Below are 20,272 nucleotides of genomic sequence, written 5' to 3' on the forward strand. Positions count from 1 at the left end.
ACTCCTGGGTCCGAGGTCGGAGCATTCTCTCCGACCTTGGATCCAGGAACCTAAACTATCCTATGGCCCCTCCCAGACTCTGTCTGGGGCCCATAGGATTGCTCTCCCCATAGTTTATAACTCCCCGTGACTTCTAGGTTAACACTAAGTCCCAAGAGATTTTACTCCCAGTTGTGTTCAAGAGCAGCTGCCTGAAAATTGGACATGTCCCAGAGAAAGCAGGAGGAGGCCCCAGGAATGTACGTATCATTGCCAAGGGTCCACAGTCTATAGCTGTTCTTAATAGCCAACCCATATTTTTAATAGGCAGCCAATACAACAACACAGTATCTGAAAGTTTCCTTTATGTAAACAGGAATATGGACTCATTGTTACGTAAAGTTGCTATCACAGAAACTTCTCACAAGTCTTGGTACAACAGGGTGTCTTTACAGTGGTGCTGGGTGAGAATCTTTGGCAATCTGGGACCACGGAGAGCTGTTAGAATCCCAAAGACATTGGCGCAGAGAGCCATCCTGTGTCTGTCTGATTCTGCCTAGGGCTGGTCAGGGGCTCCCAGTGATCGCAGCTCTGTGTCCACTGAAGCCAGAGAGTACCATAATGTCACTGAATTGCAGATCCTCCCAAAATCATCCTCTGCTGTCAAACATTCCAGATTTAGGCTGCAGTCCTGTGTACATTTACCTGGGAACAAGTCCTAATGAACTCAGTGGGCCTTACTTCTGAATAAGCACGCGTAGGATCGCACGGTTAAGGAGAAGGAGTGAGGGGAGGTGTCTAAACATTTTTGGATGCCCCCTCCCCTCACCCCCACAACACATCTCTGTTCGGTGGGGCAGCAAAGGGGGGACAGGCAACCAATCCCTTCCGTTTCCAAGGTTCTTTCCACATCCCTGCCTCCTCTCCTTGCCAGTGCTGTGCTAAGCAGCACAACGCGAAGCCGTCGTCGCATGCACGTGCTGAACACGCAGAGGTTTTGCGGCCTACGCCACCTCCTGCTGCCAGTGCAGAGCTTCCTCCCCACCCAGCCCCTGGTCGCATGCTGTGCTGTGAAATGCTCCAGATGCCCCGAGGGCCTTCCCACTCCCACCTCCACGCCTGCTGGTGCTGTGCACAGGGGCACACCCTTCCTACCCTACACAACCCCTGCTTCCCACAAGCCATGCTGCAAAGTGCACCGAGATCCTTCCTCTTGCCCCACCTCCACACTTCCTCCTGCTGCTGGCTCTAACTGGCACAGGCTTCCGCCCAGGACCACACCAAGCAGCAAGGGTAGAGAACCTCAGGCCCTCTGCGATTCCTCAGATAGTGTTGCCCCTGCCTCCCAACCAACCATCATTTGGAGGTTTCCCTGCCTTTGTGCAGTTTTCACCTATTCTAAAAAGGTTGAAATGCCTCTCCCAAGGCTTAGCTACCGACAGTAAGAGCTCTAAGATAAAATACGCTGGTATTTTGGCCCCGCCCCTTTTGTGGTTATCCCTGCCCCCTTTGCCTTTGGACCCACCCACCACCCGAATGCAGCGCCTGAGAGCTTCTCTGCAAGGGAATTTGACCCCCAGCCTGGAAGACGTTCCTCGCCCCTGCCACAGAGACACGTGTGCCTGCACAGGAAAACATCCTGCTGTTGCCACTGCATTAGCGGTCCAATCCTATGCAGGCTTAAGTGTGCCTAAATCTAATTAGGCTTTGAGGCTGTAAGCTTTATAATCATCTGATCCCTGAAGGTTACCTGGCCAACAGTGAGAGCCAGTGTGGTGTAGTGGGGAAAGTGTTGGACTGAGACTGGGAAGGCCTGGGTTCAAGTCCTCACCTGGCCATGAAGCTCACTGGGTGACTTTGGGCCAGTCGCTGACTCTCAGCCTAACCCACCTCACAGGGTTGTTGTTTATTCACTTAATCGCCTCCGACTCTTCGTGACTTCATGGACCAGCCCACGCCAGAGCTTCCTGTCGGCCGGCCGTCGCCACCCCCAGCTCCCCCAAGGCCGAGTCCGTCCCCTCCAGAATGTCACCCATCCACCTTGCCCTTGGTCGGCCCCTCTTCCTTTTGCCTTCCGCTTTCCCTAGCATCAGCATCTTCTCCAGGGTGTCCTGTCTTCTCATTATGCGGCCAAAGTACTTCAGTTTTGCCTCACGGGGTTGTTGTGAGGATAAAATGGAGAGGAGCAGGGAGGACCCTGTGAGCTGCCTTGAGTTCCTTGCAAGGGGGAAAGAGTTGGGAGATAGCTGTGATGATAATTTTTTTTAATGGATGCTCACCCCCGGTGAGATGGCAAGTATGTTTGATGACACCTGTTAATTGGGCTTTTCGTCGCACTGCTAATGAGATTCCCCTTCCTGTCCGTTTTTTACCAGATAGGAAGCTGCCTTATAGTGAGTTGGAGCAATGCTCCGTCTCGCACGGCATTGTTTACACAGATTGGCAGTGGCCGTCTGGGCTTCAGGCAGCTGCAATAAAAACCCCTGCCCTCTCCCCACCAGCCTGCAGGCCTCACTTGACAGCTCTCGTTCTTTGCATTTCCTCCCCAGAGACGCCATCATCCTGGCGCTGATCAATAGTGGGACCAGCTTCTTTTCTGGTTTTGTGGTCTTTGCCATCCTGGGCTTCATGGCAGCAGAACAGGGAGTCGACATCTCCAAGGTGGCTGAATCTGGTGAGTCTGCCAAAAACCCACCTGGGGGTGTGAGATGCTGGGTTGTTCCAGTTTTGCCAGACAGACAATGTAGGGAGGGGGTTCAGCCTAACAGAAGCCATCTGCAGAACTGCAGTCTGGGTCTCTCAACTCCTAAGGCCTCACCTAGAGGCACAGCTAGCCACGTGGAAGACATGTCTCCCATGATGCAGCATCTGTAAGCAGTTCAGTGCCAGGACTGTGTGGCAGGGTCAGGACGTCACTCCTTCAGATCCTCTCTGGACAATGATCACGTGGGAAAGAGCCACATGACTGGTCCTAGCCAAGTGGCTCCAGTTTTCCGATGCTTGATGCAAGAACATGGGATCTCACCATGGGAATGCAATTTACAATTGAGTTTGGAAAATCATGAATGGGCGACACGTAGGGTCAAGGGTGTGGTCTGTGAGTTTGAGTCAGTTGGAGTTAACATTGGGGATGCCTTCAAGGGGGGATTCCTCCAGGAGGGCTCCACAGACTGGATTGGGGGAGCCTAGCAGGCCAAATTAGCCCCAGGGGCCTGGACCCCGGAGTTAGACTCATAAGCAGAGGATTCTGTCTGGAGCGGAGTTTGGCACCAAAATATCTCGGAATTCATTTAAAAGAAAAACAGACCCATATGCACACAAAACAAGTTTCTAGCCCTCATGGTTCTGAAAGAAAGCCTGGAAATGTCTCCCCCTGTTGCACAACACAGAAATAAAAATCCACATGACTTGAAAAGGTGATGCTCAGAAATAAAGCAAATGTAAATCCAGGATATGGTTTGAGGGCATGTGACGCAGCTGCCCTGCTGAAAATAAACTGGGTCTGGTCAGTACCTGGATGGGAAACCACCTGGGAACGCCATCTATGCACTGCCTTGAGTTCCATAATGGAATTAAGGCAGAACATCAGTTTACTACATAATTACAATAGTCAGTAATTTGTATAACCCTAATCTGTTTCCATGGATTATATTTCCTTCAGAATTGGGAATGTGGGTGTTCTGACTGTCAGTCACAGCCCTCCTTTTCCTTCATATGGAAGCAGGAATCTTTGAGCTTTCTTATTAACCCTGTTCTGCTCCTCACATTGACTTAGCTACCTGTCTTTTACATTTCTCCCCAACTGGGAACCACCGTGTTCTTACAAGGCATTTCAAGAGAGCCTGACAACAAAGGGTGCAGGAGAAGCTAACGTTCTATGGAAAAGGCATTGGCAGATCATTGCATTGCTTGAGCATTGCTATATAGCCAGGGTTATGCAAACTATGAACTAAAAAAAATAGCCCTCTGCTTAAAGGTATCCCATATTCTGGGCCACCTTTACATAGATGTTCTTTTTTGTTTCTCCTTATGCACAAAGACTTTAGAAATCTTCACCTTTGTGTCTTGTGTTAAGAAAACATTTTAAATGGAATGTCACTTGATAGAGCTACAGGAAACCCAGTCTCAAGAAACCTTTTACAGTCCTATGATTGGAGATGGAAATGCACTTAATTATATGAGGTGATTAAGTGAGCAGAGACTCTTTGTCAGTGGAGGAAATGAGATACAGGATCCTTCCTCATTACCTCGTTACACGTCCAATTTGTTTTCAGATATGGAAAGAATATCCAAAGCAGCCTTCCTTAACCTGGCATCCTCCAGATTTGTTGGACTACAAATCCCATCATCCATAGCAGAGCTGGCTGTGGATGATAGGATTTGTAATCCAGCACGTCTGGAGGGCGCCAGGTTGGCATAGGATGATCTAAATGGCCTGTTTTGAAAGACCCTTAATTGGTGAACTAGATTTACATTTATTAATGCTCTGAATGGGATTCATATTTTGTCCATGCTTCAGCTGGTACCTTTAAGAACCTGAATAGTTTTTTCTTATTTTCATCATTCTATATATTGAAGTCTGTTTTGTTTTTAGGATTGTTGCTTATGGTGTGTCTGTGTTTTATTTTATCAGTAATGTAATATTGATCCCTTAATGCCATCCCTAATTGCTTGATATTCTGTGCCACGAGAAGCTGAGTGCTGAGACCTCTGTGAATTAATTGGATTATATTTGATCATTTTGCACAAATGATTCAGGCTCTGGTAGTCGTGGGAAGAGCACGGAGCTACAGCAGCCTCCCCTTTATAATGCCACTCACCCCAGTCTAGCTCCTAATATTTGCACACATAGTTCAAATTCATAAGGGCTAGAAACGTCTTCATTTTGAGGTAGGGAAAATGAAAGCTGAGATTCTCTGAATGCCAAATATGAAGGTCAGGTCTAATTTCAGCACTTCTGCTTCGCGATACTGGAACTGTGGGGAAAGCTAGGGCTGTGTGAACTCTACAGTAACAGACTCCAGATTTTATGACAATATAGGCACAGCTTCTGTAATAAATCATGGAAATTAAGCATGCATAATTTGCTCCACTTCCCCTAGGCAAAGGGAGAAACAAAGAGCTGTGCAGAGTGCTGAGCCCCTACCCCTTGACAGCTGGAACCCTGCATCCCTGGGGATTAGAAACTTGCATTGTTCTTGTAAATGCTGAGCGTTTACAGATACTGAATTCTGCACTAGATACAAGGTTCTGTGCTTGCTTGGAATGTGTGGCTGACATCCCTGTTTATGGCTTAATAGTTGTATCCATCCTAGATCGGGAACCAGGCATCTGGGGTTCCACTACCCTAGTCTCTTCCTTTCCTCCTCCCCAGGGCCTGGGCTGGCGTTTATTGCATACCCACGAGCTGTCACCCTGATGCCCGTTGCTCCACTCTGGGCTGCCCTCTTCTTCTTCATGCTGCTGCTCCTGGGCCTGGATAGCCAGGTGAGAGTTGGGAACGGGGAAGGCAAGGAGGGCAGCGAAGAAGTGGGCTGCTGACATGATGCAGGGAAGACCGGCAGGTTCATTGCCCTGCATCTCACCATCTTCCCTCTCTGCTTTCTCCTGTCACCTCTGCTCCCCCGTGCCCTCCGCAGTTTGTGGGTGTTGAAGGCTTTATCACTGGCATCCTGGATTTCTTCCCTGCCGCCTACGCCTTCCGATTCCAGAGAGAGGTCACCGTAGCCGTCTGCTGTGTTGTCTGCTTCTTCATTGAGCTGTCCATGGTGACCCAGGTACGATAGCTGCCAAGATACTGTGTGTGATGGGTGGGTGGGGATGTGGATGAAGAAGAGCCTGCCTGCCAGTTTTGAAGCACCCAAAAGAGGGCGGTTTTATTTTATCAGGCCAAAGAGATTTTGGTGGTGACTGAAGCAGGGCATGCACCCCCCCAGACAGGCATACGCTAATATTGGCATGGGGCCCTACCCCACTGGGAAGTTCTCCTGCACAAGCATCACTGCAGTTAATGGGGAGATTGTTTTCATGGGCCTTGCACAGGAGATTTTCCCAGCAGGCTGCACTCCACAGTGCAGGTCAGATCTGTTTCTTTTCTACCCTGCCACTGTTAGTGGCACCTGAAAACTGCCACCCAGGGTAGCCTTGTGTTGCAAGTAGATTTAGATCCTTTCCCTCCCTTTGATGTCTCCACCCTCACCGCATGCTTAGATCCACAATGAAAGTCAAACCAATGGACCAATCAATTGCAGTCAGGGAGATCCTGTTCCTAAACACATATGTTTAGAGCAAAAACATTAATTAAGACACTTCCTATTGCCCCTGCTTTCAGGTTCTGTAGATTTTAGTCTTGTTTCGTCTACTCCCTCAATTCTAATCTAGACATACCTGTTTTCACTTGCTGATAAACCAGCTGTAATCTGCTTGCAGCACTTTCTATGAGTTATGTAACAGCTCAGATTTAGTGACATTTGTTGTGCGAAACATCTCAGGGCTCCCAGGAGTCCACTCGCTGAGGTCTTCTTGTAAGGAGTTTTGGCTTGACCTAAGATCACACATTCTTCAATGCTTAGGCTGCAATCCCATGCTCATTTAACTGGCAAGCTCCACTGAAAATAGTGAGATTTACTTCTGAGTAGACAGGTCTAGGATTGCGCTGTTAATTTCCCAAGAGAGAGATACCGGGTCTCCACCTTGCCTAGAAACTAGACTCTTAGCTCCCAAAGACCTCTCCCCTTAATTTTGGATGTGTGTTAAGCTGGTTGTAAATTACTTGTGACCACTTCACATTCTACATAATTAGTGGGTATGCCCACGTACCCATATGCCCTGTGACAATTTATACATGGCACTCACAGCGTATGGGGTAACCCAAAAGGGAGCAGTTGCCTCTAAAACATTACGGAGTATATTGCAGGTACAAGAGGTGTACCTACTGAGGGCCATTTGATAGAATTAGAAGGATCAAGTGGCAAAGCTTTTTTCCTGGGCTGAGCCTGGGCTGAGTCACTTCAAGATGTAGGTGGGGGATTGAATGCCCCCTTACTTTTTAAAAATTCTTGCACATAGAAAATTAGCACATCAGGTAGAAGTCTAGGCTGAATCCTTCTCCCTGGCATGCTATCTTTCTGTTTGCAGGGAGTTGCCACTTGATCATCACAGTCCACAAAAAGCTTGACTGCTTGATTCTTCTGATGGTAGAAACTGGCTCCGATTTTGTAACATATGAAGTGGCCTGCAGTGGACAGGGAGAAGTACTAGTTATTTCACATATTCCACGGCTCTGATGACCCCTGACTGATATCAGCCCCTGTGGATTTTTCAAGGCTTCTTTTGCTTAGCGTACAAAGCAGCTGAGACATCTTACAAACAACTTTGATTGATTAGGCTCTGCAGGGCTTGCATTCCACCATCCAAAACAGACAATAATAACGCTCAGGAGAGTGATCTATGAGAAGGTAAAAGTGACCTGGACAAAGAGATCCACCTGCCAACCGAGAAAGAGTTTTAAAATCGGGGTGCATAAGCAGAAATGGGAGTGGATGGCTGTCAGTCGAGGTCAGGAAAGATCTTGCACATCTGGACACGCTAGGTAAAATACTAGCATCTTCCACAAACTCCCACCCAAGATTCTGGATCTCCTGGGGACCTACTGGTCCCTCCTCACCCCCTGCCTGTTTCTGTGGCTTATTAAGCCTGACCCTCCTTCACGCCCTTGTCACCACAGTATGGCTGTTGGGCGTATTTTTCCTTTCCAGAGCCAGGTTCGGGGGAAACTGTTCAGTGAGTTGGCAGCGGGAGCAGGCTGCGCACCGTGTTGATTGGCCACTTGGCAGCGGGAGCAGGCTGCGCAGTGTTGATTGGCCAGTGGCTTTGTCATCACAATCCCACTTCCACCTCTCCTTCCCAGAACAATTTTGCAACTTTAAAAAAAAAGGTTCGAGGTTTGTTTTTCCAAAAATAAATACCATGTTGTATGAACTTTTAATTGCACAAGCATACAGGTATTGCTTAATTAAACAAACAAAAAACAGACAACCCACCTGAAGCATTGGTATGGTTGGTAGGTTTAAAACTGACAACTTGATTCAGCGTTTGAACCAGAGGCAGCTATGTCTGTTGGGTGTAGCAAGAAGGGGCGGGGGGGGGCTCCTATTTTTAGGAATGGGCCCTTACTGTGTGGTTTCCGAACTGTGTGCCAGAGCACGTTGATTGTAGCCAGAGCACATGATCAGGGCTGAAGATGGCTTGCAAAACTAAGCAATCGAACTGGATGCAGCAACCGTGCTCTGCTCCTGGGGGCAGGGAGGCCTTTTACATTACTGACCCTCTTCCCTCTCTGCCAGACAGTATTTGGCCAGTGACATCATCCTGAAGAAGGGAATAAGGACACTCTGGGATTCCCAGATGCAGCCCACCCTGCAGCAGCTAACAGGTGCAGGGGAATCCCTGAATCATCACTGTTGCCCAGAAAACCCTGTCCCATACCTGAGCTTGTCTCTGACTGACTGGCTGAGCAAAGTGGGACATGGGAGAGGCAATATTAACTGAGCTGCTAACCTTCCATTGCTGGAGGACAACGGTCCACCATTCTGGGAGCTGATTGAGAATATACGGCAGGGTCTCCCCAATTTCAATCTAGGGGGGATTTTGCTCATATAGCAAAAATGTCTTGCATTTGAGCAAGAACCACTACAAGAACCCCAGGCAATTCAGGATTGCAGCTAAGCTCAGAAGGAACAGTGAATTCTGAGGGGGGGGCAGGTGATGTCAGTGTACACCCTCTACCAAGGGTGGTAGAGCTTTCTACCACTGATCAGTGGAGATCTCCGCAGTGGACCTCCTTTGCAGGCAGACCTTTCTCCCTGCCTGCGAGGGGGAAGTCCTCAGTATCCTATGGCTCCTCTCCTCCGGACCATAGCATTGCACCTTCAGTTTATAAGTTCTTTTTCTCCTATTTTTTGTGTCATTGATTCAGCCTGTTGTTGTGGGTTGTCACGCTGCAGGGTGGCTTATGCGGAAAGTGGTCTGTACTTCCTTTCATCATGTTACATTGATTAAATTTTAATAAGAGGTGGTTAACTCTCCTCTTGACTGTTTATTATAATGATGATGAAAACGACTAAAAGTATTGTTTCCATTAAAAAAAAATTAAAAAAAATAAAATAACCATTGCTCCAGGAATCAAAAGTCTGGGAAACACTAAAGTGCTTGGCTCACTGGCTTCCTCAGCCCCCTTCAGTGAGCCCTGAGAACTGAAGGACTGCTGATGCTCACTTACCCCACGTTTGCCTCTGGACCTCTTGCTAACCACCTTCAATGGCTAGCCCAACCAAGAAAGAAAGAGGTAGCAGATTTTGAGCCACATTAAAGGGTGGCAAACAGTCAGTTACTTGACTTATTCCTATTCTTTTACTATGGTGGGGTGTGTGGGAGGAAGCAGCATTTGAATGTACTGACCTTCCCTCTAGCATCAGCTCCCACCCCCCCATCTTTCGTTCTCTCCTTGCTGTTTCTGAGCAGAAGAAGTGGGTTCACCAAAGCATTGCTGGGAAAGGAATGTTGCTCCCACTGGCTGCTGTTGAAAAATGTGCTGCCCTTAGCAGCTGCTTAGTGGTAAGGCCGATCCTGGTTAGAAGAACTGCCGTTTCAAGAATGTTGAGGGGGAAGCCAGCTGTGGGACAGCAATGGAAAAAGTAACCATTTTGAATACGTTCTGTTGTGTCACACCTGTCTCACACCCAGGCCCTCCCCTTAGGGGGGCATGTATGTCTTCCAGCTGTTTGATTACTATTCAGCAAGTGGCACAACACTTCTGTGGCAGGCCTTCTGGGAGTGCGTTGTGATCGCCTGGGTTTACGGTAAGAGTGAGTTCTGTTAGGGAGTATCTGTTAGGGAGAGTGGGAAGAGTCATCAGAAATGAAGCTGGTAGAACAAGAACCACAAATGCTGACATTGTCCACCAGAATGTCAGCTGCTTGGCACACATGTGTACAGGACGCACTCTGGGTAAAGTAAAATATTTCCCATCCTCATGGGTATAAAGGGGGAAAAAAATATTGCATTCAGCTAGGGTGCCATCTTAGGAGGGTGCATCACTTTTAGTTCTAGCATAAGCATACATGTGCATAAACACACACACACACACGGCAGCATAAAGCATGCAGTCCCCATGCTTATTTTGTAAAAGGGAAGTTCTTCGGGTATATACCTCCCTAGAAACGATATGCTCTGTCCTGTAACTTCAGCTACTTGGAAGCTGGTCTGTGATTAACCAGTGGGGCAGAAGGAGGGAAAGACATCCTACACATACTCCAAGGTATTCTGTTTTCAGGCCAGCCTGCATTACCCTATAATTTTAAATATTTAATTAATAATAATAAAAATATTAATTTTAAAACGTTTCCAGTCATTGCCATTAACCACCTTGCTAAAAAAAAAGCAAAATTGGGAAGAGTTTTTCCCATTATATATGTGTGTGCGTGTGTGTGTATTTATTTCTGTTTATATAGGACTATAACATTCTTTCATTTAAGTGATATTTCACTACTATTTTAATATATTTTTAAAAATATGTAGCTGGAAAAGTGTTTTAGTGCTACTTAAAAGATCAATTAAAAAAATTAACAAGTGATGAAAATGGTGCCTGCTGCAAAGGATATGGTGAAACTGAAAAGTTCAGCTGCATGACAAGTCACTTTTCTCTAGCCACGTCAAAACTACACCCATTGAGAAAGACCGAAGAATTGTGCTAAGAGCACTAGTGAGGACAGAACATACCAGGATGTACACACAGAAAATGCATAACATCCCCCAGTAGCGTGGAAAGTCAATTGCAATTCCACTTTTAGCTTACAGAGCAATGTCTGTCTGTCTGGAAGCGCCCCAGGTTATAACTCTGCCTTAGGGTGTTTTCCTCCTGGAGGCTGTATAGCAGTTCTGGCTTTAATTAGTTTCTAAAGTGTGTTGGCTAGAATGCCTATTTGCATTACAAAAGCCTCTCTGCTTTCTATGCTGCCTGCACAAAGAGACGCAAAGGCAGTTTAAGCCTCATGTGTGAAACAGCCACAGCCACGGCTTCTCCCCCCTCCTTAGGATTGAGGGCCCCTTTGGAGGAGATTTGGAGGGCATGCAGGTGGGGAGGAGAGGAACAGAATGCGGATTCTGGATGCAGCCTGTAGTCTAGTGCTGATGCATACTGTGTTCCCTGCCATACGAATGGCTAAAGAATAATTAAAAGGTTGGGGTTTTTCCCCTCCTCCCTGCAGTTTGTAAGTGCACGCTCCATGCCAGAGGCAAACATTAACCGGCATCATGCTACATGTACAACATCTCTTTTTAACTGCCACCTCCTGATCCTGAGCTCACAATTACTAATAGAGATTAGAATCTACCTGTAAACGTACATGGAAAGGGGTGAGGGAGCCTTCCCTTTCCACCGCTGTTTAGCCACCTTAATTGGGAGCATAGTGGGGGCAGTTAAAGGATGCTGAGTGGTATCTAATCCACATGAACTTGCCCATTTAATGATGGTGTTTACAGAGCCAGAGTTAAGGGGTTATTCCAGCTTAATTTGTTGGGACTAAAAAGAGGCGTGATATTGTCCATGCAGCAAATGTGGTCAAAGGTTGAACGTAGTGCGTTCCGTTCTGCACCATCCCCAGTCAAGGGCATCTCTGTTTTCCCTTCCTCTCTGGGCTCCCTAGGCAGCAATGTGTCCTTGAAAGGTACCTGTCTTATCTGCAGCAATTAGGAGAGGAGCAGGGGCTAGCTGGGACAAGAGCTGCCCTGGATGCCGGAGCTGGTGGGTAGAGTCAGAGTCAGGCAGGGGTGCAGAACCTCTTTCAATCCGAGGGACGGATCCCATTTCAGAGAAGCTTTCAGAGGCTGCATTCGAGTGGTGTGTCGCTCGAAGGCAAAAAAAATACCAGCGTCTTGTAGCTCTCACTGCCAGTAACTAAACCATAGGAGAGGCATTTCAGCCTTTTAGAAGGGGGGCGGGGGGACTGCACAAAAGCCAAGACACCACCAAATGATTGGTGGCTGCAGAACGGAGAGGTGGCCATCTGAGGAGCCCTGGAGGGGCAGATTTGACCCCCAGGAGGGGCAAATTCCCCCCCACCCCGGCCTGAGGTTCTGCACCCCTGGACTAAAGGAACAGGGAGGAGAAAGAGACTTTTGCTTAGTCTTGCAAGAGGCAGCGTGCCCCTGAATACCAGTCCCTATGGAGCAATTCACATGAACTTGCCCATTTAATGATGGTGTGTATAGAGCCAGGCTTAGGGGGTTATTAGCTATTGCCATTGTGTCCTCCTCATGGGCTTTCCTGTAGGCATCTGGTTGGCCACTGTGGGAAACAGGATTCTATAAGCTCCCACCTGTGTTCTTATATTCTTATGACCTCCACCCTCCCACATACCTCCAGGCGCTGACCGTTTCATGGATGACATTGCCTGCATGATTGGTTACCGGCCCTTCCCGTGGATGAAGTGGTGCTGGATGTTTCTGACCCCTCTCGTCTGCCTGGTAATTCTCCAGGGTGGGATTCTAAGGGGGAGAGCAGGAGAGCAGTGTGGGGCCTGGATAGCAAGACATTTCCAACATGCCCACATAAAAGCTTTCCGTGTTTCTAACTCAGCTCTTTTTTCTTTCAAAAAGAGGTGGCCATTCTATTCCTGCTAAAGCACTGGATCGATAGGGGTGACATGCAACAGGTGAAGCTTTTTCATCTCAGAATAGGGTGGCTGCCTCTTTTTACTGACCCTGCTCATGCACCTTTAATGGCAGCCAAAGGTTTAGCAGCTGAAGCTTTTCCTGGGACAGAAATAAATGGAAGGAAAAGCTTCCCCTGCCAAGATTTTTGTTCAACACGTAGCAACAGGGCCAGAAAGAAAAAAGGTTGCATCCATAATTCAGAATCAAAAGCGGTACCTCAGGGAAAAGAAATGATGGGGTGTGGCACACACAACTGGCACTAGTGGGGCGCAAGGCTGGGCAAAGCTAGAGCAGGCCCAAGACAATGTATGGTGCCTGAGGTAGAAAATCCAAAATGATGTATTCCCCTTCTCATTAATTAATATGACACACAGTCCTCAGGGGAAGTTCTCTCATGCAAGCCTCACTGAAATGAACAAGAAATAATATGGTCTTGGATAGCTCCTGTTCAGTACCAACAAGCTTGTGTGATGCAAGGTCCCCCGGGTTTGTGCCATTTTGGATTTTCTGCCTCAGGTATGAATAGGTCTTGAGCTGGCTTCTTGATGGATCAGATCTCTCCTCTCTGCCGCCTACTCTGCCACATTAGTAGTATCAAAAATCTGCTGTCTGAGGTGGCTGCCTCATTTTATCTCATGGTACGCCCAACTTAGGGCAAAACATTACCCCTTCCCTCCTTCCCAAGTCTGAAAAAGATCACTGGCAGCATGGGTGAGAAGGTAAACACAGAGCGCTACAGTGTAGAATGTTCTACATTTTTCTTCACAGATTGTATACTCAGAATCTGCTAGGCCAATTTCTTACCCGCCTCCACAGGCTTTTTCCCCCCTAGTGCCACCACTGCTGATTAAGCTTGTCAGGTCCCAGAGCCTGGGAGCTAAAGAATTATGCCACATAGGTTGGGGCCTGGTGGGGTGGGACTGAGCCTGGTATTGGTGGGTAATGGTACATGGTGGATTGGGGACGTGGGGCAGTACCTGGCTGTTCCCAGTGATCAGAGGTGTCGCCTGTTGATCATGGTGACAGAACTAATAGCAAAAGCTCCTTATCAAGCCAAGCCAAAATTAGCTTCCCACAACCGCCATCTTGATTTTGGCCTCTCACCCTGAGATTTTATCCCTTTCCTTGAAAACCCTGAGAAGGAAGCTGAAAACTTGTACCTTGGGTCTAATTCTGACATCCGGCAACCCTTACTAGTTAATGTAGGATGTAGTTGATGTAGCAAATGGCTTGCCTTATTCTCCTAGACAGGCTATACACAGCCTGCAGATTCCCTACAACTATGATTTAGATAGGGTGGGATTAGCTCTGGTTTGCAGGAGCTAGGCAGATACCTTGACTGAACAGATGGAACCTCACAAGGAATCTCTGTAGCAGCCTTTTCCAGCCTGGTGCCCTCCAGAGGCTTTGGACTATAACTCCCAGCACTCTTGCCCATTGAGTATGCTGGCTGGGGCTGATGGGAATTAAAGTACAAAATAACTGGAGGGTAACAGGTTGGGGAAGTCTGCTCTATAACAATGCCCTTGAACTTAGCAGAGGCCTGGATTCAAACTCCAGCTCAGCTGTGGCTTTAAACAGGAGGTTCTTGGCCTTCCTTCACCTCCTTGCAAAAAGGACAACAGTAATCAAGTCTGACCTAAGATACTTTGCCTCCCCAGAGCGACAAACATATGTGTACAGAACCAAGGACATTGGCATCCAAGATGGCAGCGCTTATAATGTGGACTCTAGGGAGAATTTGAATGCTCCTCCCGGCCTTCGATACTCCGCTGCAAGCTGCCATTTTGCTGACAGAAAAGGCTGCTCACAGCAGAAGCAGTGCAGTGGTGGTAGCAGCAGCAGCAGCAAGCATTATTGCCCGCAAAATGAGAACACTGTGAGGACTATCACTCGAGATTCTTGCTAGAGAACCCATCGAACGAGTGCTGCCATGTTGGATGCCTGCGTATCTGATTGGATGTGTAGACCCATGTGATCCAGAAGGGCAATACCTGTAGCGTGGACTCTCTGGGAGGACCTTGAATGCTCCCTAGCTGGTGCCTTTCATCAGAACATGATCCAAATGTCCAAGAAGGAGATCAAATAGGGGGACTTCTTTTTCTAAGTGAAAAAGGAGATCGAAGAAGGTCTCGACCTTGTGGCACACACAAGGGCGTGATCTTGTATAGGTGAAGCGTGTATTGAAGCCAGTGCAGGCTGGTGGCTCCAGTGTCATTGGGGCTGTGAATCCATTCCAGGTCTCAATATCTTCGGATCGTTCCTTTAGAGTTCTGACTGAAACCCGGAGCAGATTCACCGCCCCACTGACATCGAAGCCACCACTGATTAAAGCAGGCTTCTCCAGCCTGGTGCCCTCCAGAGGTTTTGGACTGCAACTCTGAGCATGCCCCAGCCAGCATGCTGGGAAGCTCCTCTGGAGGGCACCAGGTTGGGGAAGGCTGTACTGAAGTGTGTGGATTTGGAGTTGGAAAGCTCGGCTGCTACAGGGTTGGAAGCTGGGGGGCAACAAGAGCGTCTGTCACGGCTTTCCAGCTCCTGACCACCCCTCAACCTACTTCCAGGGCATCTTTCTTTTCAACGTTGCCTACTACAAGCCATTGATCTACAACAACAGCTACATCTACCCCTGGTGGGGAGAAGCCATCGGCTGGGGCTTTGCACTATCCTCTATGCTGTGCGTCCCTCTCACTGCCCTCTACAAACTCATCTGTGCCAGGGGAACGCTGGCTGAGGTGAGGCTTGCTCCGAATCGCCAGAACGGAAGAGGTTGGGATCCAGGAAGACTGCCGGGCCCAGGGGGTGTGAGGATATGGCAGCAGGAAGCAGACTTTGCCTCTGCGGAGGCCTGACCCTCATCCACGCCCCCAGACACATGGATGGTAGCAGGGTGGGTCTGAAGCAGCCCTGCCTGTCAGGATGGCGGTCGTGTGCTGAATCCATGCACGTGAGCTGCTTCCACATGGAGAGCTCGTAATGCTAACTATTACAAGGCAATGTGCAGCCATTCTGCCTTTCTTTTCTTTCTTTCTTTCTTTCTTTCTTTCTTTCTTTCTTTCTTTCTTTCTTTCTTTCTTAATGGATTCCACAGTAAGAAAAGACAGAAGAAGCAGTGGTAAAACATGGGAGGATTATGAGCGGAAGGTGGCAACATCTGGCTGTGGCGGCACAAGATATCCAGCTGCCCGAGATGGGAGACGTGCACTGCCGCTCCCCCCATTGCCACTCCTTGTTATTGCCCCCCCAACTGCCCGAGTGCTGCACTTTGAGGGGTCCTTCCTCAGAGCAAGGCACGGTGAGGTGGCCCTGGAGGCTGCCTGTGGCATTTGCTGCAGTGGGCGAGCGGCAGTTCCTGCATGGGGCCTCCCAACAGCAAGGTGGGGTGATCCACTGCCCCTCCCAATCTGCCACCCAAGCAGAGGATTCACCCTGCCTCAGGGGAGGCCCGTCCCTGACTTCTGGACTTCCATAAAGTTTCATGAATGAGGCTGGGCAATGGAGCCGTAAAAGCTTCGTCTGGCTCAGCACTCATGGTGCTGAGCCTTTCCATTCCTGCCTGCCGCAGCTGAGCAGCAGCCAAGGAGAGAGATAGAAGGACCTGTGCCGTTAACTGGCTGCCACTATTGAACAGCAGCTGAGGAGGAGCCAAATTCCTTGGAGGTGCACGTGCAAGCCACCATTCCTCCATGGAGGCCTATGGCAGCTTGCCCAGGCCAGTGACACAATCCATGTGCCTAGCCCACAATAGGCAGAGCCTGCGGCTCACCCTCTCCTTTCTCCTTGGGTGTACACCCCGCTCCCAGCCCCGGTTGTGGCTCAGCAGCTGTGGCCATGAGTCAGAGCATGCAGTGCTGCATGGGCTGATGCTGATCTTATCTTCTCTGTTGGGAGCCCTCCAGACATGCTTGTACAGCGAGAGGTTCTTGCTCACTGTCCCTCCACCCACGCCTAGTAGACTAGTTTTGTTTTCGTTTTTTAATGCTTCTGCCAGTCTTAGAAAATGTCTGTTTTGCTCTCCCCTGCAGCGCTGGCGCCACCTCACCCAGCCCATCTGGGGGTTGCACCATCTGGAATACAAGGTGCCCGATTTGGAGGACGGCGCGCTGACCACCCTGACCCCCGTCTCAGATGGGAGCGCTAAAGTTGTCATCTTGGAAAGCGTCATGTGACCAGCGTCCGCCCACCGTACCCCAGCGAAAAGAGGCGCCATGTCTCTGTGCCACTCAACCCCTGGCTGCCAGTGGGGGGAGGGGGGAGGATGCAATTCACCTGCCATGTGTTGAGTTGGGGGGCAGCGCTCCCTGCATGTTGGGAAAAGGTATTACTGGTTCTTTATCCACTTCCCACCTTGTCCCCTCAGGGGCCAGAATTAAGCCCAGCTGAGGGAAGGGATAACCAGCCCCTCAGATCCCTGAGTGGAGGGTGGGAGTTCTAAAGACCATAAGGGTGGTGGGAGGGAAGTGGGGGGAAAAGAGAGCCTTAGATTTACATTTTTTTAAAAGAAAAGTTATTTTTTAAAGATAAAATATTTTAAATTTCTATATATACATGATATCTATCTATATATATTTAGCCAAACGCACGGGAGGCAGACTTCCCTAGAGGTTTGGGATCCAGAAGTCCTGGAATTTTATCTCCTGCTCTCTTGGATCTGAACGGGTTAGAGATGGGTCACCTGGGTTCCATCTCCAGTTCTGTGAGGGAAGCAGAGTCCGGCAGTTAGAAGAAGCAGGAAGGGTGCTGGGAGCCAGTCCACCTGGGTGCTATGCAGCATGGTGAATGGGGAGTCGTATCCACTTTGCAGTGAGTGGCTGGGACTCTGCTCTCAGCTCCTCCCTGTTGTGTTGAGGTGGCAAATGTGCTCCCTGCTGCCTCAGGTGCCCTTCTGATTAGAGGACTGACACCGTCCATGGCGTAGCCCTGCTCTCCCACACCACTGCAAGGCAGCTGAAATTAGCAGCTGCCCTTGTTAGCCAACTAAAGGCGCAATCCTATGCATGTTTAGACAGAGAAAAGGCCTACAGCTCCCAGCATTCCCCAGCCAGCCTTGCTGGCTGGGGACTGCTGGGAGTTGTAGGCCTTTTCTCTGTCTAAACATGCATAGGATTGCGCCCTTAATCAACCAACCACAGTGTTACTGGAAGCCCTCCCCCCATTGACGGATTTTGGAAAGCGGCCACACCACAAGACACTTCCCTAGCTGAAGTTTACAATAGCATGGGAAGAAATCATTTTGCACCTTTACCTATGCATGTGTCAAAGCCAGGTATGTAGAGCTGCCCTCAGTTTTACCAGAGTCTGACCCACAAGGAGACATTGCTGTAATCTGTCCCGCGGTGTGACTTGAGTCAGGGGAATGCTTCGCAAGGAAGTGTTAATGTTGGAAACAACCCTGAGTTTCATAGTATTATGAAGTCACCAGAAATGGTTTCATTTGAGAATAGAAAGGCACTAGTATTCACTCTGAAGTAAGATCAGGGCAGTAGAAACCTATGTGCTGCCTCATCCAAAAAACAAACCCTTTTCTCTAAATTTCTTGCTTTCTACTGCCCCTTTGCACCTTCCTAAACTCCCTAACACCACCAATTAATTTACCCGATTATTCAGGCAAGGCAGATCAACACAGAGAAAAGGGAAACAGTAGACCGTGGTCTCTAAGCCTATTCATGCGTTACAGATTGAGGCGCACACCTAAAAATGTTCCATGTAAACATGGCAGGTGTTTGCAAGCATGTTTACAGTGCAGAGACATGGCTCAGGTGCTGGGGTCCACTGCAACATCCTGCTGAGTGCATGCTCAGTGGCAGCTCCAGGTGTGCTCATGTGTCATGCATGAAATGACCCTTGTGGGGGTGCAAATCTCTGCATGATGCTCATTTTGAGAATCAGACATGCTCATAGATTTCACACCAAATGTTGGCAGTCCCTTTGTGTTGGTGCCCTGTCCAACATCTGCGCAGCAGATTGCAGGAGCAGCATGCTATCTGGGGTGTGGGGTGGGGGAAGTCCTTCAGGAACAACTTTTCCTCCACCCCACCCTTCTGTTCTGAGCACCAGTACTGAACAGGGAGCACAAGCAGCAGCCATGCCGATACATCCTCAGGGGTGCATTTTTCACATCTGGGAGATACGCAATAGTAAAACACGCCACTGGGCTGCCTTGAGGACTTGTGACAAGCAAGACACCAAAGTCCAGTTTGTGAAATGGTTGGGTAATACATTCTGACTGTTACCTACTATTTCTCTCCTGGACTGGGGCGGGGCGGGGCGGGGCAGGGCAGGAAGGAGAGAGAGGACTATAGAATACTTCCTTAACAGAGCTGGAAAGAGAACCTAGGTGTCCTGCTGTTCCTAGCCAAGGTTATTCTCCAAACTCCTTACTTGTGTGACAGTATCTTGCCCGTTTCCTGCCTCTGTATCAGGGGTGGGAAAGCCCTGTCCCTCCAGATCTTGTTGGACTGCAGCTTCCATCATCCCTGACAATTGGCCATGCTGACTAGGGCTGATGGGAGTTGTACTCCCGCAACATCTGGAGGGCCACACTTTTCCCACCCCTGCTCTACATCAAGTAGGTAGTGCCCCTCCCAAAAAATCTTTGCTATGCTTTTAATTTGCACTTTTTCTGTGGGAGAGAGAGAGAGACTGACTGTGTGTGTATGTGTATGTATATATACCTATCTATCTATATATATATATATATATATTCACATCTCTGAAACAAACAGAACTTTAACTGCGGAAAGCAATCTATTTTTAAAGGATGCACTTAAGGAAGAGATAGATCTAATTTTCTTAATATTTCTGTAGATTAGACAAAGAAAAAGAGAATGAGAGAGAGAAATCACAGAATTTTATTTTGTGACAAAAGTTATAAATATTCTGTCTATATTTGTTTCATAAATGTGTGTGTGTGTGAGATTAAATAACATAACAAGCCAACCTCATGATACAGGGGATTGGGGTGTTTTGAAATTGTAGGGGTTAATGGGGAGGGGGCCTCATGTCAGTGTAGGAAGTACCAAAGGATGGAGGAAAACTTAACAGGATCAGGGAGGAGGTTAAACTGTGCTGCACTAGCCAATAGTTGTGTGGGTTTGTTCCATCCTCTGCTGCATGGAGCTTGCTCTGTCTACACCTAATGCTGTCTTCTGGCGCAATCTGCTTTCGGGGCTTTTGATGTTTTCTACTGCTACTTCATAGAATAGGTACCAATCACAGAGCCATTTTAGGAATGACAAAATTCCTGCGCCGAAAGCTAAACAGAGCCTCCACGTTCAGGTGTTGTATTCCTCTGAATACCAGCTACTGAGGAACAAGCAGGAGAGGTCTGTAGCTTTCATGCCCTGCTTGTGAGCCCCACAAAGGCATCTGGGCTGGCTTCTCTTATAAACAGAATGCTGGGTGGGATTGGACCCATAATCCAATCTTGCAGGACTGCAACCCACATTATCCCTAGCCAGCATGGCAGTGCTGGCTGGGGATAATGGGAGTTGCCCTCCAGAAGTGTTGGACTACGCCTGGTCAGAGGCGGCTGGTTTAAGCAGTTAACATTTACTTCAAGTAGGAAATAGGATGCAAC

At 48.5% G+C, this 20,272-nt stretch overlaps 1 protein-coding gene across 1 annotated transcript in view; it reads left to right on the forward strand.

The window, feature by feature from the left end:
* SLC6A8 (solute carrier family 6 member 8) overlaps positions 1-19,507 on the forward strand; it is a 39,526-nt gene extending 20,019 nt beyond the window's left edge. The window contains exons 7-13 of the mRNA XM_084836039.1: positions 2,529-2,653; positions 5,354-5,466; positions 5,619-5,756; positions 9,737-9,839; positions 12,404-12,504; positions 15,258-15,428; positions 16,719-19,507. Of these exons, the coding sequence (XP_084692165.1) occupies positions 2,529-2,653; positions 5,354-5,466; positions 5,619-5,756; positions 9,737-9,839; positions 12,404-12,504; positions 15,258-15,428; positions 16,719-16,862 (895 nt within the window). The 3' untranslated portion in view covers positions 16,863-19,507. The remainder of the gene's footprint in view (positions 1-2,528; positions 2,654-5,353; positions 5,467-5,618; positions 5,757-9,736; positions 9,840-12,403; positions 12,505-15,257; positions 15,429-16,718) is intronic.
* Positions 19,508-20,272: the final 765 nt, after the last annotated feature.

This window comes from Heloderma suspectum, chromosome 2 (genome assembly GCF_057233095.1).
Source record: "Heloderma suspectum isolate Gila_16-S chromosome 2, 16-S_ref, whole genome shotgun sequence".
NCBI lineage: Eukaryota > Metazoa > Chordata > Lepidosauria > Squamata > Helodermatidae > Heloderma > Heloderma suspectum.